This window comes from Caretta caretta, chromosome 13 (genome assembly GCF_965140235.1).
Source record: "Caretta caretta isolate rCarCar2 chromosome 13, rCarCar1.hap1, whole genome shotgun sequence".
In the NCBI taxonomy this organism is placed as follows: domain Eukaryota; kingdom Metazoa; phylum Chordata; order Testudines; family Cheloniidae; genus Caretta; species Caretta caretta.
The window spans coordinates 2,385,693-2,409,008 of NC_134218.1; the positions used below are offsets into that span (position 1 = coordinate 2,385,693).

Here is a 23,316-nt window from a genome sequence, read left to right on the forward strand (position 1 = left end):
GGGAGGGATTGGACGTGTGGGGCCAGGGGGGGACATGCAGGACGGGGGTGGGAGGGATTGGACGTGTGGGGCCGGGGGGGACATGCAGGACGGGGGTGGGAGGGATTGGACGTGTGGGGCCAGGGGGGGACATGCAGGACGGGGGTGGGAGGGATTGGACGTGTGGGGCCAGGGGGGGACATGCAGGACGGGGGTGGGAGGGATTGGACGTGTGGGGCCAGGGGGGGACATGCAGGACGGGGGTGGGAGGGATTGGACGTGTGGGGCCAGGGGGGGACATGGGGGTGGGAGGGATTGGACGTGTGGGGCCAGGGGGGGACATGCAGGACGGGGGTGGGAGGGATTGGACGTGTGGGGCCGGGGGGGACATGCAGGACGGGGGTGGGAGGGATTGGACGTGTGGGGCCAGGGGGGGACATGCAGGACGGGGGTGGGAGGGATTGGACGTGTGGGGCCAGGGGGGGACATGCAGGACGGGGGTGGGAGGGATTGGACGTGTGGGGCCGGGGGGGACATGCAGGACGGGGGTGGGAGGGATTGGACGTGTGGGGCCAGGGGGGGACATGCAGGACGGGGGTGGGAGAGATTGGACGTGTGGGGCCAGGGGGGGACATGCAGGACGGGGGTGGGAGAGATTGGACGTGTGGGGCCAGGGGGGGACATGCAGGACGGGGGTGGGAGGGATTGGACGTGTGGGGCCAGGGGGGGACATGCAGGACGGGGGTGGGAGGGATTGGACGTGTGGGGCCGGGGGGGACATGCAGGACGGGGGTGGGAGGGATTGGACGTGTGGGGCCAGGGGGGGACATGCAGGACGGGGGTGGGAGGGATTGGACGTGTGGGGCCAGGGGGGGACATGCAGGACGGGGGTGGGAGGGATTGGACGTGTGGGGCCAGGGGGGGACATGCAGGACGGGGGTGGGAGGGATTGGACGTGTGGGGCCAGGGGGGGACATGCAGGACGGGGGTGGGAGGGATTGGACGTGTGGGGCCAGGGGGGGACATGAAGGACGGGGGTGGGAGGGATTGGACGTGTGGGGCCAGGGGGGGACATGCAGGACGGGGGTGGGAGGGATTGGACGTGTGGGGCCAGGGGGAGACATGCAGGACGGGGGTGGGAGGGATTGGACGTGTGGGGCCAGGGGGAGACATGAAGGATGGGGGTGGGAGGGAGTGGTAGTAATGGGGGACTTTAACTAGACAGACAGCTGTTGGAAAAGTAAGATGGCAAAACCATATTTCCGATAAGTTCTTGGAACATGTTGGGGACAACTTTTTATTTCAGAAAGTCAAGGATGTAACTGGGGGCAGCCATTCTTGACTTGATTCTGACCTACAGGAAGATGCAAATCTGAAGGTTGGGGGCAATTTGGGTGAAAGTGGTCAAGAAATGATAGAAAGACTAACACGGCTGCTACTCTGAAACAAAAAATGATAGAGTTCATGATTCTAATGAAGGGAAGGAGTGAGAGTATCAGAATAAAAACAATGGAATTTAAAAAACAAAACAAAAAACCCACAGACTTTAACCAATTAAAAAAAAATCACAAGTAAGAAGAAAATCTAAGGGAAAAAGGAGTTCAGGAGAGCTGGAAGTTTCAGTCTTCAAGGTGCAACACAAACTATCCCAATGTGAAGAAAATATTGGAAGAATAGCATGAGGTCAATATGGCTCCATCAGGCAATCTTTAAAATCAAAAAGGAATTCTACGGAATGTGGAAACATGGATGAATTGATAAGGAAGAGTACAAAAGAATACCACAAGCATGCAGGGACAAAATCAGAAAAGCTAAAGCACAAAATGAGTTGCACCTAGCAAGGGACATAAAAGGAAATAAGAGGTTTTAAAATACATTAGGAGCTACAGAAAGACAAAGGTTTCAGAGGAACAGCCGTGTTAGTCTGTATTCGCAAAAAGAAAAGGAGGACTTGTGGCACCTTAGAGACTAACCAATTTATTTGAGCATGAGCTTTCGTGAGCTACAGCTCACTTCATCAGATGTTTACCGTGGAAACTGCAGCAGACTTTATATACACACAGAGAATATGAAACAATACCTCCTCCCACCCCACTGTCCTGCTGGTAATAGCTTATCTAAAATGATCAACAGGTGGGCCATTTCCAGCACAAATCCAGGTTTTCTCACCCTCCACCCCCCCACACAAATTCACTCTCCTGCTGGTGCTAGCCCATCCAAAGTGACAACTCTTTACATAATCAAGTCGGGCTATTTCCTGCAAAGACAAAGGAAACCCTAGGTCCTCTGGAAGGACAGCTAATAATGGGTGACATCAAGAAGGCTGAGATGTTTAATGCCAGTTTTGCTTCAATCTTACTAAAAAGGTTAATGGTGACCAGAGACTCAACACAATTAATATTAACAAGGGGGAAGGAACACAAGCCAAAATAGGGGAAGAACGGCTAAAGAATATTTAGTTAAGTTAGATGTATTCAATTTGGCAGAGCTGGATGAAATTCATCATAGGGTACTTTAGGAAATAGCTGAAGCAATCTCAAAATCGTTAGCAAGTATTTTCAAGAACTCATGAACAGGTGAGGTCCCAGAAGACTGGAAAAGGGCAAACATAGTACCTATGTTTAAAAAAGGGAACAAAGATGACTCGGGGAATTCTAGACCAATCAGCCTAACTTTGATTCCTGTTAAGATACTAGTGGATAGGGGGAAATAGGAGATGTGCTATATCTTGATTTTAGTAAGGCTTTTGACAGTCTCGCAGGGAAATGTGGTTTAGAGCAAATTACTATAAGGTGGGTACACAGCTGGTTGAAAGACTTACTCAAAAAGTAGGTACCAATGGTTCGCTGTCAGATTGGGAGGGTTTCTCTAGTAGGGTCCCACTAAGGTCACCCCTGGGTCCGGTAATATGCAATATTTTCATTAATGACTTGGATAAGTGAATGGAAAATATGCTTATAAAATTTGCAGATGACACTATGCTGGGTGGGCTTACAAGAACTTTGGAGGACAGGATTAGAATTCAAAATTACCTTGACAAATTAGAGAATTGGTCTGAAATAAAATGAAATTACTTAACTTTAGGGAAATAGAAACTGAGCTTGAATTAATATGCAAACTAGATACCATTAACTTGGGTTTGAATAGAGACTGGGAGTGCCTGGGTCATTACACATATTGAATCCATTTCCATAAAGTTAAGTATCCTCACGCCTTCGTGTCAACTGTCTAAATGGGCCATCTTGAGTATCACAACAAAAGTTTTTTCTCCTGCTGATAATAGCTCATCTTAACTAATTAGCCTCTCACAGTTTGTATGGCAACTTCCAACTTATCTGTGTATATATATATATATTCTTACTATATGTTCCATTCTATGCATCTGATGAAGTGGGCTGTAGCCCACGAAAGCTTATGCTCTAATAAATTTGTTAGTCTCTAAGGTGCCACAAGTCCTCCTGTTCTTTTTGTGGATACAGACTAACATGGTTGCTACTCTGAAACCTGACAAAAATGATAAAAAGTTTAGAAAACCTGACCTATGAGGAAAAGTTTAAAAAAAACAATGGGCATGTTTAGTGTTCAGAAAAGACAACTGAGGGGGGATCTGATAAGTCTGACTATATGTTAAGGGCTGTTATAAAGAGGATGGTGATCATTGTTCTCCATGTCCACTGAAGGTAGGACAAGAAGTAATTGGCTTAATCTGAAGCAAGTGAAATTTAGGTTAGATGTTAGGAAAAATGTCCTAATTTTAAGGGTAGTTCTGGACTAGGCTTCCAAGGGAGATTGTTAAATCCTCATTGTTGGAGGTTTTTAAGAACATGTTGAACAAGCACCTGTCAGGGATGGTCTAGGTTTACTTGATCCTGACCCAGCACAGAGGGGTGGATTTGATGACCTTTTGAGGTCCTTTCCAGCCATACATTGCTATGGATCTGTATGGGGTTGCAGAGGATGGAATGCAGGATGAAGGTGGGAGGGAATGGATGTGTGGTGGAGGGGGAATGCAAGATGGCTGGGGATGGGGAGCACTGGTCACGGGTATGTGTAGGGGTAGCAGCCTGTCGCAAAGATCACTGAAGAATTTGGGGCCAAGCCCACAGGTCTTTGGTGGAGATGAGGGGACAACCATTGTCCTTAGTTAGGTAATTACTACATGCTTAGAGGCAGGAAAGAGAGAGTCTTATGGCTGGAGCAGTGTGTCTACCTCCCATACTGCATGTCCAGTAGCATATACATTCCTGAGCTCTGGAATTTCACAGGAATAAATCCATGCATAGGCAGCTTGCCCTCTGAACTTTATATTCCATTTGCCATGCTTCTTGAGTTTTGACACAAGCTGCATATAGCAGAACACAGAATCGAGCTGAAAGACTGTATAAACTTAAATTGGGGCATATCTCAGCCTTGGGGGTTGTTGACATTTTAAAGGATTTTGTAAGAGATAAAGGAAATTGCATCTCAGGCTCTAAACCCCTCAGATTTCTGGAGCTTGGGCTGCTACCCACAGCCCTTTGCAAGTTTTCTGTAACTGTCCAGCATTCCATTTTCAGAAAGGTGGCAGCTCTAATTTACACTCCAGTGTGTTTTAATATGTTAATGGTTTCCATTCTCAAGTGTCTGATGATTTTTTAAGAAATGATGACAGGAAATTCCAGCTTATCCTTTCAATCTTTTCTTGATCAGCAGGTCACGCTCTTTTTAAAATGAAGATACATCCTTAGTTTAAGGCAGGGGTAGGTAAACTATGGCCCATGGGCTGGATCTGGCCCACCAGCCATTTTAATCTGGCCCTCGAGCTCCCGCTGGGGAGCAGGGTCTGGGGCTTGCTGCGCTCCAGCCGGGAAGTAGGGTAGGGGGCTGCTCCGTGCTACTTCTGGAAGCAGCAGCATGGCCCCACTCCAACTTCTATGTGTAGGGGCAGCCAGGGGGTGCTGCTCTGCATGCTTCCCCCACCCCAAGTGCCACCCCCACAGCTCCCATTGGCTGGGAACTGCGGCCAATGGGAGCTGCAGGGGTGGCACCTGCAGACAGGGCAGCATGCAGAGCCACCTCGGTGTGGCTCCATGTAGGAGCTGGAGTGTGGACATGGCCGCTGCTTCCAGGAGCTGCTTGAGGTAAGTGCCGCCCGGAGCCTGCACCCCTGAGCCTCTCCCTACGCCCCAACACCCTGCTTCAGCCCTGATCCCCCTCCCACACGCCGAACCCCTTGGTCCCAGCCCAGAGCACCCTCCTATACCCCAAACTCCTCATCCCCAACCCAGAACCTGCACCCTACTCCCGCGTCCCAGCCTGGAGCCCCCTCCCTCATCCTGAACTCATAATTTCTGGCCCCACCCTGGAGGCCTTGTTAGGGGGCTTATTCCTTCACCCACTTACTTCTCTGGTCCTTCTTCCATGAACAGAGAGCAACAATACCCGAAGTCCAAAGGTGCAAACAATTTGATGTTTATTGGGGTGAACTTCCATGAAGCATGATTCCAGTTTCCTTCCTTAGTATCCTCCTTCTCAGCTCTGACACCACAGAGCCTTACACTTGTGTCCCTGTTCCCATTCCTGCCCTTAGCAAAACATGATTCCAATTTCCCCACTCCCATTCCCTGTTCCCATTTCCCCCTTTTGCAAAACATGATTCCAATTTCCTTACCCCCATTCCCTGTTCCCATTTCCCCCGCACACACAGCCCCACCCCCCACCCTCTCACTTCCTGATTGACTGCAGACTATATAATAAAACTTGAGTTCTGCTTAGCTATACCTTAACCAATCATTTTCCTGAAATTTAACTAACCAATCCTAACATATTGTAACATGATTATGTCACAATTATATCCCACCACCTTAATTAGTTTACACCCAGCAAAATTAATTATACAGCAGACAGGAACAATCACAGAACCAGACAGAGATTATACAGACAAACAATAGCAAAGTGGGAACTATAATGACAAAACAATACAGAAGTGAGGATTTCACATCCCAGCTATTGATAAGTGAGTTCTTGCCAGACAGGATGCTATCAAATTAAGTTTCCTTGTACATCTTCTAGGCACTTCCCTTTCTCTGGAGGCGATAGGCATTATCAGGACAGGATTGTATTCCTAACAGCCCAATAGCACCTTCTTTCAATGTGACTAGTTTGGAATGTAAGGATGTGACCCTTGACTTCCCAGTTTATGGCTGTCTCTGCTGCTTAGCCAAAGGCCTTAGCCTAAGAACAGGGCCTCAGACTGTCACAGTAAGAGAAGGACCTTACACCTGCAGACAGTGATTTTGATTCTTTCTTTTATACCTCTATAACTAGCCAAGTGATAAGAATACACCTAAATTCTTTGAGTACAGGCCTTTACCGACAGGCCTGAATATCTATATCCTAACAAGCCTCACCCCCTTCTGCACCCCAACCCCAATTTTCTGAGCATTCATAGCCCACCATACAACTTCTATTTCCAGATGTGGCCCTCGGGCCAAAAAGTTTGCCCACCCCTGGTTTAAGGGCTCACTGGTTGACTAGCCAAATGTCTTTTATTGCTGTGTAATGGCTCTAGAAAATTTGGTTTAGATTCTCTTTATTTTCTTATGTTACTGTTTTTGCATTCCTTAGATGGTTGTGTGATAAATGTTGGGCAGCAGTATCTGTGTGTGTACACACAATACAGATTTGTCTAGTTGAGAGTTTCAAGGGTAAAGGATAGTTTCCTGGTCCCAAGAAGAGAAATACATTCTTTTAACTTCAGCTCTTCTATAATTTTCCAGCTTAGTTTCTATAGGAGAAATAGTGAGCATGTATGTGAGGAAGGGGAGAGTTCTGAATTTGTGCAAATTAACCCGTGTTTTAGAACAAATGTGAGTTTATTACTATCCAGACAAATCAAGCCCCAGTTGTGTATATTAGTAGTACAGCAGGCCATTTTTTATTTTGTAAAATCTTCCCTACAAATCAAATTTGCTAGCCAGATACTATTTTTTTCATTTTTGTTTTGTAATTTATATTTGAGAAGCAAATTGTTCTCTGTTGCAGTCTGCTGCAGAACAAATACCAAACAAATACCAGAACAAATTCTGGAGTAGACACCAGAATTACCATACTAGATCAGACCAGAAGTCCATTTGGTCCAGTGTGCTCTATCCAAATATGGACAGTACCACATACTATAGAAAATAATTAAAAGAAACCCTCTGCATTGTAGGCAGTTATGGAAATACAAATATGGGCAGAAGTATTCATTCTCAAAAAAACAACAAGGAGTCCACAGACTAACACGGCTACCCCCGGTACTATTCTCAAAAAAATAATGTAAAGGTTGCGGTTTGGAATTATAAGATATTTGACTGAAGTTAATTTATAAGGTTCCATCAACTTGTGTGTTTTAACTAATGATCACTCCCCACTATGCCTACCTACATGCCTCCAGCTTTCATCCAGACCACACCCCACGATCCATTGTCTACAGCCAAGCTCTACAATACAACCGCATTTGCTCCAACCCCTCAGACAGAGACAGACACCTACAAGATCTCTATCAAGAGTTCTTAAAACTATAGTACCCACCTGCTGAAGTGAAGAAACAGATTGACAGAGCCAGAAGAGTACCCAGAAGTCACCTACTCCAGGACAGGCCCAACAAAGAAAGTAACAGAACGCCACTAGCTATCACCTTCAGCCCCCAACTAAAACCTCTCCAATGCATCATCAAGGATCTACAACCTATCCTGAAGGACGATCCATCACTCTCACAGATCTTGGGAGACAGGCCAGTCCTTGCTTACAGACAGCTCCCCAACCTGATGCAAATACTCACCGGCAACCACACACCAGAACCACTAACCCAGGAACCTATCCTTGCAACAAAGCCCGTTGTTAACTGTGTCCACATATCTATTCAGGGGACACCATCATAGGACCTAATCACATCAGCCACACTATCAGAGGCTCGTTCACCTGCACATCTACCAATGTGATATATGGCATCATGTGCCAGCAATGCCCCTCGGCCATGTACATTGGCCAAACCGGACAGTCTCTACGTAAAAGAATAAATGGACACAAATCAAACGTCAAGAATTATAACATTCAAAAACCAGTCGGAGAACACTTCAATCTCTCTGGTCATCAATTACAGACCTAAAAGTGGCAATACCACAACAAAAAAACTTCAAAAACAGACTCCGAGAGACTGCTGAATTGGAATTAATTTGCAAACTGGATACATTTAAATTAGGCTTGAATAAAGACTGAGAGTGGATGTGTCATTACACAAAGTAAAACGACTTCCCCATGCTTATTCCCCCCACCCCCATTCCTCACATGTTCTTGTCAACTGCTGGAAATGGCCCACCTTGATTATCACTAGAAAAGGTCCCCCACCCCCCGATGGTAATAGCTCACCTTATCTGATCACTCTGGTTACAGTGTGGAGGGTAACACCCATTGTTTCATGTTCTCTGTGTATATAAGTCTCCCCACTGTATTTTCCACTGAACGCATCCGATGAAGTGAGCTGTAGCTCACGAAAGCTTATGCTCAATTAAATTTGTTAGTCTCTAAGGTGCCACAAGTCCTCCTGTTCTTTTGTGGATACAGACTAACACGGCTGCTACTCTGAAACTCCAAAAGCAGTGTAGCATCGTCCTTCTGACTGGACTGAACCATTATACCAAGTGACAGGGGTAGCACTGTTATATTAACATCTGACCCCCTAAAGTGCAGCTACAACAGAAGATTAGGGCTGTTCATTTTAGAAAAGAGATGACTAAGGGAGAATCTGATTAAGGGCTATAAAATCATGAATGGTGTGGAAAAAGTGAATAGAGAAGTGTTATTTACCCTTTCACCCAATACAAAAAACGGGTAACACTCTTAAATGAATAGGCATCAGGTTTAATACAAACAAGAGGACATACTTTTTCACACAAAGCACAACTCCCATGGAACTCAGTGCCATAGGATGTTCTGATGGCCAAAAGCATAACTGGGTTCAAAAAATAACTGGATAAGTTCATGGAGGATAGGTCCATCACTGGCTATTAGCCAAGATGGTCAGGGACACAACCCCAAGCTTGGGGCAACCCTAAACCTCTGAATGCCAGAAGCCAGGGGTAGATAACTCCAGAATTGCCCTGTTCTGTACACTCCCCCTGAAGCTCAGATATGGACCACTGTCAGGCACAGGATACTGGGCTAGATGGACCATGGTCTGACCCAATAAGGCTGTTCTTATATTTTTGGATATTCCTAACTGAAGTGAGATGACAGTACTGATTGACCTTTGTGGGGATTTGTATTTATATTTTTAAAAAAGATTTGACAGCCTTAGAGTAAATTGATCTGGGCAGAACTACAGCCAAATGTTAATCTGAACTGTGGAGAAGGGGAATCGGTAAGCTTTGAAACACTCAAGACAAAGATGAAATTTCATAGTGTTTTTTATTATGAAAAAAAATACAAAAAAATATTTTCTTTTCAATGCTCCTTAAGTCAAAATACATCTTCTAAACCATGATATTTTTCAAATCTCAGTAATCAGTCTCAATCATTCGCCATTCCTAATCAATGCAGCCTTTGATTGCATCTTTCAATACCACCATAAACTGGAGGAAAATACTGATGGATCTAAACTGCTTAGGTTTATGAGCTTCCAAAGTTACATAAATCCCCAGCTAGCCTAAAACCTGCTCACAGTTAGCACCACTGAAGTGACCAAATCGGACACATTTTTGAAAGTTAGCACTGAAAAGCACGAGGCTAGTGTATATTGACACAACACCTTCGTTAGCCAATTTAACATGGGCCTCAACTCCTCTGACATTCACTATAAACCACAGGAACACAAATAAGGGGAGACAGAGTATTAAACCAAAGAAAAATGCTCAGATATGAGAGAGTTCCCCAGATGCAAGCCCTAGCTATACAACTAATCAGTATCGAAAAGGGAGTGAGTGCCAAAACTCAATCATTTACAAACAGCCACAGGAGTAACAAGAGGCCTTAGTCCAATCAAGGCTGTTACATGCAGACATAGTGATGTGGATCATCACAGTCACCCATGCAAAATTAAACTGAACTGGTCAAAAGTCTTAATCCAGGTTTCTGTTAGCATCTCACTGCAAAGGAACAATGTCCCTAATCAATTTAATGGGAACAATCACTGTGGACCAGATTTTGCTGTCAATGGAGAGGGCCCTTTGTGAGAAAATGCAGAAAAACCCTTATCACAAACCTACATGGCATAAAAGCCCACCATACCGCCTCCTAATGCTTTATTGAGGTTATTTTAAAATTTCAGTTTCATTTTAAAATATTAGCTTCTAATATTTACTGATCTCCACAGGTCCCTGTGACTGAATATCATAATCCCCCTCTCAGAGCAAGAGAGAACAGCTATGAAATCATAAAACACCAGCCCATGACAAGCTAAAGGAGATTGCCCCCATCAGTGTTCTGTGTGCCCTGGTCAGCGCAGGTACTAAACAGACAACTGCGTCATTATGATATAACATCGTCATACTTCTGCAGCACCCTTTGGAGATCTCAAAGTAATTTACAGACATTATTAAATTTGGTCTCAACACTCTGGGGAGGTAGAAGTATTAAACCCATTTTACAGATGGGAAACTGAGGCACAGAGGTGACTTGCCCATATCAGACAGCAGCAGTCCTCGAAATAAAACTCAGATCTTCTGATGCTCAGTTCTCAGCTTTAGGCAACGTTCCTTTTCATGGACCATGCTCCCTTGTAATACTAGTTTGCACTTCTTGAGCACCTGTCATCCAAGGTGCATCACAAGATGCTTCCCAGCACTTGCAGGAGAAACAATAAGATATGGGAAATGAAGAGAGGGGAATATGAGCCGTGATCAGATTGTGATGGCTGATAAATCCCAAATAATGAAAATGGAAGGTTTCCTACAAGAAGTCACCCCATGGTTTAAAATTCACTTTCTATTTCTAATCTTATGCTGGCATCATGGAATTACTGGGGACAGGCCTGTCATAGTGGAACTGAATGTCCTAAGATGACATTTTTATCATGGTGCGTCTGCTGACAGTGCACTAGTGTTCAGAGCTACAAGAACAATCAAAATCTGCCTCTTCCTCTCCTGATCAGAATTCATCCCGCAGCCTTGGAGGGTGGTCCATGCCAAAAAATGAGGAGGACTGCCCATGCACATCACGTTCTCGTTTCACAAAGGCAGTAAATGAAGAGACACAGTTCCCAATAAAATGGTCAGATTGGCCAAGGACATACAAGTCTAACTGGGCCACTTCGGGCTGCAAATTCACCACTTTGATCTGCAAAGTGAAAGGGGAAGAACAAGTTAATCCAGACATCACTGTACAGAATAGATAGTCCCAGAGCAGAAGAGTCCTGGCCGTAACATAGCAAATGGATACAAACTGGAATCAATCTAAACTTCCCCTTTCAAAGGCTCCAGCAAGTACTAGTATTACATAGTGACAGGTTTCAGAGTGGGAGCCGCGTTGGTCTGTATCCGCAAAAAGAACAGGAGGACTTGTGGCACCTTAGAGACTAACACATTTATCTGAGCACAAGCTTTCGTGGGCTGAAACCCACTTCATTGGATGCATGCAGTGGAAAATACAGTAGGAAGATATACACACACAGAGTGAACATGAAAAAATGGATGTTGCCATACCCACTATAACAAGAGTGATCAGTTAAGGTGGGCTATTATCAGCAGGAGAATAATATTAACAGTGCTACCCCTGTCACTTGGTATAATGGTTCAGTCCAGTCAGAAGGACGATGCTACACTGCTTTTGGAGTTTCAGAGTAGCAGCCGTGTTAGTCTGTATCCACAAAAGAACAGGAGGACTTGTGGCACCTTAGAGACTAACACATTTATCTGAGCATAAGCTTTCGTGAGCTACAGCTCACTTCATCGGATGCGTTCAGTGGAAAATACAGTGGGGAGACTTATATACACAGAGAACATGAAACAATGGGTGTTACCCTCCACACTGTAACCAGAGTGATCAGATAAGGTGAGCTATTACCATCGGGGGGGTGGGGGACCTTTTGTAGTGATAATCAGGATGGCCCATTTCCAACAGTTGACAAGAAGGTGTGAGTAACAGTTGGGGGAAAATAAGCATGGGGAAATAATTTTAACTTTGTGTAATGACACATCCACTCTCAGTCTTTATTCAAGCCTAATTTAAATGTATCCAGTTTGCAAATTAATTCCAATTCAGCAGTCTCTCGGAGTCTGTTTTTGAAGTCTTTTTGTTGTGGTATTGCCACTTTTCGGTCTGTAATCGAGTGACCAGAGAGATCGAAGTGTTCTCCGACTGGTTTTTGAATGTTATAATTCTTGACGTCTGATTTGTGTCCATTTATTCTTTTACGTAGAGACTGTCCAGTTTGACCAATGTACATGGCCGAGGGGCATTGCTGGTACATGATGCCATATATCACATTGGTAGATGTGCAGGTGAACGAGCCTCTGATAGTGTGGCTGATATGATTAGGTCCTATGATGGTGTCCCCTGTATAGATATGTGGACAGAGTTGGCAACGGGCTTTGTTGCAAGGATAGGTTCCTGGGTTAGTGTTTTTGGTGTGTGGTTGCTGGTGAGTATTTGCTTCGGGGGTGTGTGTGTGTGTGTGTGTGTTGTGACAAAGTTCCTCCTCTACCTTGGTGGGTCTTGCGCTTACTGGCGGATTTGCTCGCCTTGGAGCTTCACAGCAGCCCTCAGCTTGGCCGTTTTTCTGAACCCACAGTCCAGGTCGACTCCTCCTGTGTCTGACCAGGAGTTGGGAGGTTTGGGGGGAACCCAGGCCCGCCCTCTACTCCGGGTTCCAGCCCAGGGCCCTGTGGAATGCAGCTGTCTAGAGTGCCCCCTGGAACAGCTGTGCGACAGCTACAACTCCCTGGGCTACTTCCCCATGGCCTCCTCCCAACACCTTCTTTATCCTCACCATAGGTCCTTCCTCCTGGTGTCTGATAATGCTTGTACTCCTCAGTCTTCCAGCAGTCCGCGTTCTCGCTCCCAGCCCCTCACACATGCACCACAAACTGAAGTGAGCTCCTTTTTAAACCCAGGTGCCCTGATTAGCCTGCCTTAATTGATTCTAACAGCTTCTTGATTGGCTGCAGGTGTTCTAATCAGCCTCTCTGTCTTAATTGTCTCCAGAAGGTTCCTGATTGTTCAAAAAAACCTTCCCTGTTACCTTACCCAGGGAAAAGGGACCTACTTAACCTGGGGCTAATATATCTGTCTTCTATTACTCTCTTGTAGCCATCTGGCCCGACCCTGTCACAATATATATCTTCCTACTGTATTTTCCACTGCGTGCATCCGATGAAGTGGGTTTTAGCCCATGAAAGCTTATGCTCAAATAAATTTGTTAGTCTCTAAGGTGCCACAAGTACTCCTCATTCTTTTTGCTATTACATAGGCATCTCAATTCAGCTCAAGTCCTTGCCAACACACAGGACTGGATCTTTTAGTTCTGGAGGAAGCTGAATTCTTCAAAGGACCCTTAGTACTTTAATATTGTTGCTGTGGGTAAAGCCCACTTCTCATTCCATGTACCAGTAATTAACTTTCCTAATATGAAGGTTAGCAGTCCCTGAAGTTCACACTGATCTAAACTAGAAGGACTTGGAAATTTTACCTGACACTTATTAGCCCAAGTAGTAAACCTACTAGCCAGGGTGGAAAATATCTGTGCTACCATATTTTCTGTTCCTCCCAAACGTCTTTTTTCTAATATATCTCATCAATTTCTCCCACTACATTAAGATGTGGGCTAGGGCTCCACTGCCCAGGGACAATGCCTGGGTGAAAACTGATGTACCCCACCCCAACTGATGGGAAAGGGGAGAGTGCTGGGATTGTTAAAATGTTAGGGTTATTTATAAAGGACCCAAGTCTGCAAGGTTCTGAGCGTCCAAATTCTTATGACACGCAGAACCTCAAAGGATCAAGCCAATAAACATCCAATCCTTTGACACTCACTAAACTATCTACCTCAATTTTAGTGCAGCACCAGGGCACAAAGTATTTCCTGACATCTGTTAATCAGTCAGTCTTAATTTCACTGAACACACACGAGACAATCAAATGTCCAGAGCATGCTGCAGCAGCAGCAGGTGTTGCACTAGCCGGAGGGGATAGCTCAGTGGTTTGAGCATTGCCCTGCTAAACCCAGGGTTGAGAGTTCAATCCTTGAGGGGGCCATTTGGGATCTGGGGCAAAAATTGGGGATTGGTCCTGCTCTGAGCAGGGGGTTAGACTAGATGACCTCCTCAGGTCCCTTCCAACCCTGGTATGGGGGGGGGGGGGGGAAAGGATAGCTCAGTGGTTTGAGCACTGGCCTGCTAACCCCAGGGTTGTGAGTTCAATCCTTGAGGGGGCCATTTAGGGATCTGGAGAAAAAATTAGGGATTGGTCCTGCTTTGAGTGGGGGGTTGGACTAGATGACCTCCTGAGGTCCCTTCCAACCCTGATATTCTATGATTCTGTGATAGAGCAGTCCTGTCAGTCTGAGAGTCTGAAGGACTTACCTTTCCTTTGAAAAGCTGCTGTATTTCTGTAGTGTAGGGCTCAGAATCAGTGGCAATGTAGACAGACATAGCTTCCACAGTCTTCACCCAGAGCTTGAGTGCACGCTTGATCTCCTTCAGGTCTGGCAGGCACATGTCCATTGTGAGAGGCACAGCATTGTTTCGGTCATAGCCCACGCACTGTGGCGAAGCCATGAAGTGTGATCCAGCCGTCCCATCCTTCAGCATTTTACATGCATTCTTCTATTAGGGGACAAAAAGAGAGAATGCCATATGTGAACGACAACAGCTAAGAACTGACTCCAACACAGCCAGCATTTCTAGTATATAAACACAGCCAGTTACTGAGTGCAAACTAGGTTTAGACTCATCTCAGAATGACTGACCACATCAGTGCTCCTCTGTTTCTCTTTTAGTATACTTTCTATAGGGATGGTGGCTGCCAGTCCAGTTGTGTGGTGATGACACTGACTGCCTGCACCAGACCAATGAAATCTACGTAAGAGCATAAGAGTCATACCCAGTCAGAGCCGATCCGCAGATGAATTCCTACATAGGGTCTAACCAGGAGAGAATGAATATAGGCCTCTCCCTTCTGCACCATCTCATCAGACCACACAACATACTTGTGCAGAGGCCGATGCTCCTCTAAGACTGGAAACTGGGCTGGAGCTCCAGGTAGGGCAAGAACAGGGTGCTCTGATGGTGGAAACCTGGAAGGAGAAACAAGACAGGAGCTCCATATGTTTTCAGCATCTCTGGGAAAGAGAAGGAAAAACAAACAGGTATGCAGGAAATCTTTTGGCCTTGTCAGAGTGCCAGGGTAAATCAGAAAAGACAGTTACTCCATGGAATGGAAAGAACTGAGCAATCCTGCATTATAGAAGTCCAGTGAACCAACAACCAAACAAGTTGTTCAAGCAGTAGGTGTAATTCCAGACTAAAAACTATGAAGAGATTACATGGATAGCCACTCATAATCAAGAATTGCCAAAATTAGAGCTGCCTGAATGATTTTAACTCCACCCCTTTGGGTACATGCATTAGGATTCAGTTGTTAATTACATGATCACTGACATTCTCAAGAACAAACAAAATGCCTTCTCACCCTCACCATCCTTGCAGTTCTCTCACTTGTCCTTGGGTCTCTCCATACCTCATCCCCATTCATTGCCCTTGCAAGCTCTGGCCAGCTCTCCCTAGAGAAATTCCTACTCTTCCCATCTTGTGGGCTTCAGAGGTGCAAGGAGGAGTCTAGCCTGTGTGCACCTTAGAACAACCACATGAGAGATGTAGGAACTGAACCCTAGCCTCCACTCCTGCACTACAAGTTTCAGTGCATAGCTAGTTAGCCCTACATCCACGGTGTAGCCATCCTTAGCTGTGCACTTTATGAGCTTGGTATAAAAAGTACTTTTTTATACAGTGGATTAGAATGGAAACAGTCATGCAAACTGAAATATAACAGTGCCTATCACTCTTGCTGTCAGAAAAAATGAATCTTCATCATTTCAGCATATGAATTTTTCACAACTCATAGTGTCAAGACACTGCTTTTTACCTCAGACTCAACAGTAAATCAGAAGTGAATTAATGCAATTTGAGGGACAGAACAATGATAAGACAGCCTTGACATTCATGGCAGTGGATCAGTTATAAGTACTCTTTAGTGTTTCTCACTCCAAGTTAAAGTAGTTCTGATGCACAGGCCCACTGCAGTAATAAATATTAGGCCACTTGTGGCTCTGATAACAGGAAGATATTGGACAGAAGTTTAGTGTAGTGTGATCTTTGTTCATCAGCTGAGACCTGAATTATTTCTGATTTACTTCTGAAGAGCAACTAAAGACTCAGCCAATAAACACGGCAGTTAAATGTTATCACTTACAGGCTGGCAAGTCGCTCAGCCTTACATACTTCACACCTAATACTGTGAATAGGAACACAGCGTTGGGCCAACTGACCATGGAAACGGCTTCAAGGTTTTTGTCTCAAGGTTACACACTCCTAACTGAAATGTTAAACTATCACTTCAAGCCATCCCAAATGACATCAGGGCTCTATGGTGTGACTAGAGTGAGCGTGTCCCTGAGAGAGCCACTCCAAGTGCCTACACAAGTTCAGCTATTGGCATCGCTACTCCACCATGGTGCACAGCTTCCCCAGGCTCTTGCTACCTTTGGATCCAGTGGTCCTTGTAAGACAGACTGAAGGAAATGCCCCCGAAGAGCTCAGACCTATTGAAGTCCACGTTGAATTGATCCCAAAATGGACCAAAGGGATTTCCATCCTGCAAAACAAAGATAGCTGCTCATTCACCACAGCACATGGAGCCCTGGGCACGTGCAGTTAATAGGATACCTGCCCTTAGAGCTGGAATCTAAAAAGTGGAGGACCTGGAGAGGTCTGCAGCCAGAATTCTGCAACAGAAAGACAAGCTTACCAGGGGGTTGATGGCAGTCTGGTATGCTTACCATCTAACAACTTGCTGGGAAGGAGCAGATAAACTGAGGAGACCCCTGTATTAAAATAAAAGACTATTCCAAAAGCTGTCCTAAAATATATCAAGTAACAGGGGTTTGGTGCCCAGTGACCGTTTGTCCTGAAGGAGCCGGACTTTTAAAATCAGTTGGGGATAATTGCTGTGTGGATGTGATATCTGGGTAAAAGGCCAGTGGAATACCTGCTTTTTTTGGTTAAGGTCTTGTTTTTACCTAAAATTATAGTTACTGTGAATATGATAAATACACACTTAAACATACAACCCTATTGACTCCCAACCCTTCACTGTCACCACCAGACCTGAATGTAAGTACCTCACAGATGGGTTCTAGTGGAAAAGCAGTACATGGATGGAGTGCCTGAAATGCTCGGGAGAGTGAATAATCTGGAATGCAATGCCCAAAGGGATAGGCAGGGGAAGAAGTGCCCTGTACAGTGATCTAGGACACCAAGCCTTAGGAAGGTCCCAGAATAGCAAATAAATACCAGTCTCAGACTCAATCATTCCTCTGACCTAAGCTAGCAAAACAGGAGTGAGACAATTACCTTCATGGGACAAGTCCTTTTGTCACTGCTTCTCTGAGCTGCTACTTCAAAGCAGTAAGCCACTCGCTTGCCAGGGGGCCAGTGAATGGGTGCTAATTGCTTCATGAAGTCCTCCAAGCTGATAACCCGGTGATATTCTAAGAGAGGTTCCAGCTTGAAGTATTCCTTGTAGGAAACATGCATCTGTGAATGAGAGAAATTAGATCTACTCATAGTGCAATTGGAAGTCAGTTCCAGCTAAATCTCTATTCAAATCAATAGAAAACACTGCCGTCTATACGCTTTTACTCATTCAGTAATGGCAGGATGAACAGCTCAGGACATCTTATGATCCAAGTAAACAAATGCTTTAGAATCCACAACTCTATAGAATTTGATGGGGGGAAACATGGCTACCTACATAAGAACGGCCATACTGGGTCAGACCAAAGGTCCATCTAGCCCAGTATCCTGTCTTCCAACAAGAAAAGGAGTACTTGTGGCACCTTAGAGACTAACCAATTTATTTGGTTAGTCTCTAAGGTGCCACAAGTACTCCTTTTCTTTTTGCGAATACAGACTAACACGGCTGTTCCTCTGAAACCTGTCTTCCAACAGTGGCCAATGCCAGATGCCCCAGAGGGAATGAACAGAACAGGTAATCATCAAGTGATCCATCCCTTGTCGCCCATTCCCAGCTTCTAGCAAACAGAGGCTAGGCACACCATCCCTCTCCATCCTGGGTAATAGCCATTGATGGACCTATCCTTCATGAACTTATCTAGTTCTTCTTTGAACTCTGTTATAGTCTTGGCCTTCACAAAATTCTCTGGTAACAAGTTCCACATGTTGAGTGTGCATTGTGTGAAGACATATTTCCTTTTGTTTGTTTTAAACCTGCTGCCTATTAATTTCATTGGGTGGCCCCTAGTTCTTGTGTTACAAGGAGTAAATAACACTTCCTTATTTACTTTCTCCACACCAGTCATGAATTTATAGACCTCTGTCATAGCCCCCCTTAGTCATCTCTTCTCCAAGCTGAAAAGTCCAAGTCTTATTAATCTCTCCTCATATGGAAGCCATTCCATACCCCTAATCGTTTTTGTTGCCCTTTTCTGAACCTTGTCCAATTCCAATACATATTTTTTGAGATGGTGCGACCACGTCTGCATACAGTATTCAAGATGTGAGCGTCCCATGGATTTATAGAGAGGCAACATCATTTTCTGTCTTTTTATCTATCCCTTTCTTAATGATTCCCAACATTCTGTTCACTTTTTTGACTGCCACTGCACATTGAGTAGACGTTTTCAGAGAACTATCCACAATGACTGCAAGATCTCTTTCTTGATTAGTAACAGCTACTTTAGACCCCATCATTTTATATGTATAGTTGGGATTATGTTTTCCAGTGTGTATTACTTTGCATTTATCAACGGTGAGTTTCATCTGCCATTTTGTTGCCCAGTCACCCAGTTTTGTGAGATCCTTTTGTAGCTCTTCGCAGTCTGTTTGGGACTTAACTATCTTGAGTAGTTTTGTATCATCTGCAAATTTTGCCACCTCACTGTTTACCCCTTTTTCCAGATCATTTATGAATATGTTGAATAGGACTGGTCCCAGTGGAGACTCCTGGGGGACATCACTATTTACCTCTCTCCATTCTGAAAACTGACCATTTATTCCTACCCTTTGTTTCCTATCTTTTAACGAGTTACCAATCCATGAGAGGACCTTCCCTCTTATCCCATGACAGCTTACTTTGCTTAAGAGCCTTTGGTGAGGGACCTTGTCAAAGGCTCTCTGAAAATTTAAGTACACTATATCCACTGGATCCCCCTTGTCCACATGCTTGTTAACCCCCCTCAAAAAAAGAGCAGATTCTACTAGTAGATTCTAGTAGATTGGTGAGGCATGATTTCCCTTTACAAAAACCAAGTTGACTCTTCCCCAACAAATTATGTTCATCTATGTGTCTGACAATTTTGTTCTTTACTGTAGTTTCAACCAGTTTGCCTGGTACTGAAGTCAGGCTTACTGGCCTGTAATTGCCGGGATCACCTCTGGAGCCCTTTTTAAAAATTGGCATCACATTAGCTATGCTCCAGTCATTTGGTACAGAAGCTGATTTAAATGATAGGTTACAAACTACAGTTAGTGGCTCTGCAATTTCACATTTGAGTTCCTTCAGAACTCTTGGGTAAATACCCTCTGGTCCTGGTGACTTATTACCATTTAGTTTATCAATTTGTTCTGAAACCTCCTCTAATGATATCTCAATCTGGGACAGTTCCTCAGATTTGTCACCTAAAAAAAATGACTCAGGTTTGGAAATTTCCCTCATATCCTCAGCCATGAAGACCGATGCAAAGAATTCATTTAGTTTCTCCGCAATGGCCCGATCATCCTTGAGGGCTCCTTTAGCATCTTGATTGTCCAGTGGCCCCACGGGTGGCTTACCAGGCTTCCCGCTTCTGATATACTTTAAAAAAACGTTGCTATTACTTTTTGAGTCTTTGGCCAGCTGTTCCTCAAATTCTTTTTTGGCCTCCTCATTGTATTTTTACACTTCACTTGCCAGAGTTTACACTCCTTTCTATTTTCCTCACTAGGATTTAGCTTCTACTTTTTAAAGGGTGCCTTTTTGCCTCTCTCCACTTCTTCTACTTTGTCGATTAACCACAGTGACACTTTTTTGGTTCTCTGTTTTTTAAGGCACTTTTTGAGTTTTCTTACTATGTTTTAAAAAGTTTTAATCTAGAGATTAGAAGAGGGGACTTTAAGTCAGGACTCCTGGGTTCCCAGCTCCACCACTGGCATGCTGAGACCTAGAGACATAAAGAATAGGCACTTACATTTTTCCCCAATGCCCCTTACAAACAGTATCTGATTAAACCTTGTATAGCACGTAAGTATTATCCCTATTTTACAGATGGGAAAGCTGTGTAAAGTTATTATGTAATTTATGTGGCTCAATGTTTATAATGTGCTTTGACATGTTCAGATGAAATGGACTATATAAAGGCAAAGCTACTATAAAGAGAAAATAACCAGTGTGTATCCTTAACATCAACTAATGGAATCATCAAATGCAGCATCAACATCCAGGTTGGTTTGTGAAAGGCACCCCTGTGATCACTAGTTATGATCTTGACTTTTATACCCCATTTACAACAGGGTGATACTTATATAAAAAGTAGCACTGGGCCCCTGTTACAAGGATGCAGAGTTCAGCAGCTGATACAAACCCCTCATTAATAACGTTTTCCCATGAGAACACTGACTATGTTAACTAGGACACGTGGGACTTTTAAAAAAACAACCCGTGAGATGCCATGTTTTTATTCACATTCAGTATCTTTGGTGCAAGAGAGCGTACTGGTGGTGAAAGGAGCTAACTTAATAGCCCCAAAGTCTAAAATCCTCCGGGTATCCATAGAACAGGTTCGGTGCATGCAAACAACAGGGCAAGAATCCCCACATTGCCCTGGCAATGTGCCTTAGCTGGAGGGACCATTTCTACCAGCATGATGGAAATTCAGTCCCCACAGTCCATTCAAATCTTGGCCCCTCTGCTGAATCGGGCGATAATGGGGTCAGTTAGTGCCAGCGGAGTCATGCAACATCTGTGCAGTGGGAGCTAGTCTGAGATCACCAAACTCAGGAGTCCCTTTATATACTGTGCACCAGCACATCCTCTCTCTTCCAGAACACAAGCTCTCTGCAGCAGAGACTGTCTTTATTTTGTGTCTTGTACGTCATGGAGCACACAGTTCAAAGCCAAGAACCAGAGCCATTATGTAAATATACAAATAGCTATGTAGAAGCCTGTCTCCCTAGAATATTAGATTATTTGGAGCAGAGGGTATTTTTTCCTCTATGCCTGTATAGCATTCAGCATGTTTGGCCCCAGTTGTTATATTAAGTTGTGCTGAATGTATTTATCAGGAACATGCATGTAGCACTACAAACATACATGGCACCACACCAGCAGCGAGAGGGACACGTTTTCATGGTTTCAACATCAAAGTATTGATGGGCTGATCAGGACTTACATTAGTATAGGGAGGCCTGTGGTGTCGGTACTCAATCCAGGGAGGCACAGCCAGGGTACGATTCAGAGTCTTGGCAAACGCCAAGGAGCCCAGGAAATGATCCGCCTGATTCCCAAATCTCCCTAAAAAAGTGTCAAGATCTGGATTTATTGGCCAAATCAGAGATGCCCATGTTGCCACAAAGACTCACTACAACTCCATGCCCTCCCCCATCTCTGGGTCATCAAAAAAGTGAAGGTTTTCAGGAATTACAGGGATCTGGGGGAGATCTGGGACCCACGGCAGGCTGAGGATGGGATGAGGGAAGGCCCAGGTGGGAAAGGGGCAGGGGTGAAGGGTGATGCAAGGAGGGGCTGTTGGGGTGGGAGAAGGGAGGAAGGAAGAGTGGATGTGGGGAGTTGAGTCCCTGGGGCTGAAAGTCTGATTGCAAGAGAAAAGAATGCCCCCAGTAGGAGACGGACACTGGGGGAGCTCCGAAGAGGCTGGAACCTGGAAAGGGGGAAATCGCGGGGGGAGTGGGGGGCAGGATCCAGGAGTGGGGACACAAGAGGGGTCTGGGGGGGCAGGGGCCCGGGGAGGGGGACATACAGGGGGGGGCGGCGGCTCTGGGGGCAGGGGCCCGGGGAGGGGGACGCACGGGGGGGCGGGGCGGCGGCTCTGGGGGCAGGGGCCCGGGGAGGGGGACGCACGGGGGGGCGGGGCGGCGGCTCTGGGGGCAGGGGCCCGGGGAGGGGGACGCACGGGGGGGCGGGGCGGCGGCTCTGGGGGCAGGGGCCCGGGGAGGGGGACGCACGGGGGGGGCGGGGCGGCGGCTCTGGGGGGCAGGGGCCCGGGGAGGGGGACGCACGGGGGGGGGCGGGGCGGGGGCTCTGGGGGCAGGGGCCCGGGGAGGGGGACGCACGGGGGGGGGCGGGGCGGGGGCTCTGGGGGCAGGGGCCCGGGGAGGGGGACGCACGGGGGGGGTGGCGGCTCTGGGGGCAGGGGCCCGGGGAGGGGGACGCACGGGGGGGGCGGGGCGGCGGCTCTGGGGGGCAGGGGCCCGGGGAGGGGGACGCACGGGGGGGGCGGGGCGGCGGCTCTGGGGGGCAGGGGCCCGGGGAGGGGGACGCACGGGGGGGGGCGGGGCGGCGGCTCTGGGGGGCAGGGGCCCGGGGAGGGGGACGCACGGGGGGGGCGGGGCGGCGGCTCTGGGGGGCAGGGGCCCGGGGAGGGGGACGCACGGGGGGGGCGGGGCGGCGGCTCTGGGGGCAGGGGCCCGGGGAGGGGGACGCACGGGGGGGGGCGGGGCGGGGGCTCTGGGGGGCAGGGGCCCGGGGAGGGGGACGCACGGGGGGGGCGGGGCGGCGGCTCTGGGGGCAGGGGCTCGGGGAGGGGGACGCACGGGGGGGGGCGGGGGCTCTGGGGGGCAGGGGCCCGGGGAGGGGGACGCACGGGGGGGGGCGGGGGCTCTGGGGGGCAGGGGCCCGGGGAGGGGGACGCACGGGGGGCCCCGCAGAGAAGGTCTCACCCATGCAGGGGCAATAGAGCAGGTAACCGGCGGGGTCCCAGGCGGGCGCCGCCGCGCCGCTCGCCGGCAGCAGCAGCAGCAGCAGGAGCCGGAGCCCGAGAGCCCCCACCATCGCCGCGGAACCAGCGGGGCGGGAGGCCTATCCCGGCATGCACCGGGCTCCGGGACGGAAGGGGCGCTCTAGGCCGGGGGAGGGGAGGGCACCATAGAG

General features: G+C 46.9%; 1 protein-coding gene across 2 annotated transcripts; it reads right to left on the bottom strand.

The window, feature by feature from the left end:
* Positions 1-9,389: 9,389 nt before the first annotated feature.
* Positions 9,390-23,276, bottom strand: POFUT1 (protein O-fucosyltransferase 1). 2 transcript variants are annotated; one of them, XM_048819487.2, is made up of 7 exons: positions 23,106-23,272; positions 21,599-21,720; positions 17,565-17,747; positions 16,694-16,806; positions 15,037-15,229; positions 14,517-14,759; positions 9,390-11,274 (listed from the first exon to the last, which is right to left on the bottom strand). In XM_048819487.2, exons 1-7 carry the CDS (start codon positions 23,215-23,217, stop codon positions 11,086-11,088), a joined length of 1,155 nt encoding a protein of 384 aa, XP_048675444.2. In that variant the 5' UTR covers positions 23,218-23,272; the 3' UTR covers positions 9,390-11,085. The 2 variants fall into 2 exon arrangements, with proteins under 2 accessions (XP_048675444.2, XP_048675445.2); XM_048819488.2 differs by lacking the exon at positions 16,694-16,806 and having other exon boundaries at positions 15,143-15,229; positions 23,106-23,276.
* Positions 23,277-23,316: the final 40 nt, after the last annotated feature.

What these genes read in the sequence shown, in the direction of transcription:
- POFUT1 (XM_048819487.2), bottom strand. Translation starts at nt 23,217, where the DNA reads ATGGTGGGGGCTCTCGGGCTCCGGCTCCTGCTGCTGCTGCTGCTGCCG. An exon ending in ACAGGCCTCCCTATACTAAT is followed by an intron (nt 17,748 to 21,598) that starts GTAAGTCCTGAT and finishes TCTCATTCACAG; the next exon opens with ATGCATGTTTCCTACAAGGA. An exon ending in AAAGGACTTGTCCCATGAAG is followed by an intron (nt 16,807 to 17,564) that starts GTAATTGTCTCA and finishes TTTGTTTTGCAG; the next exon opens with GATGGAAATCCCTTTGGTCC.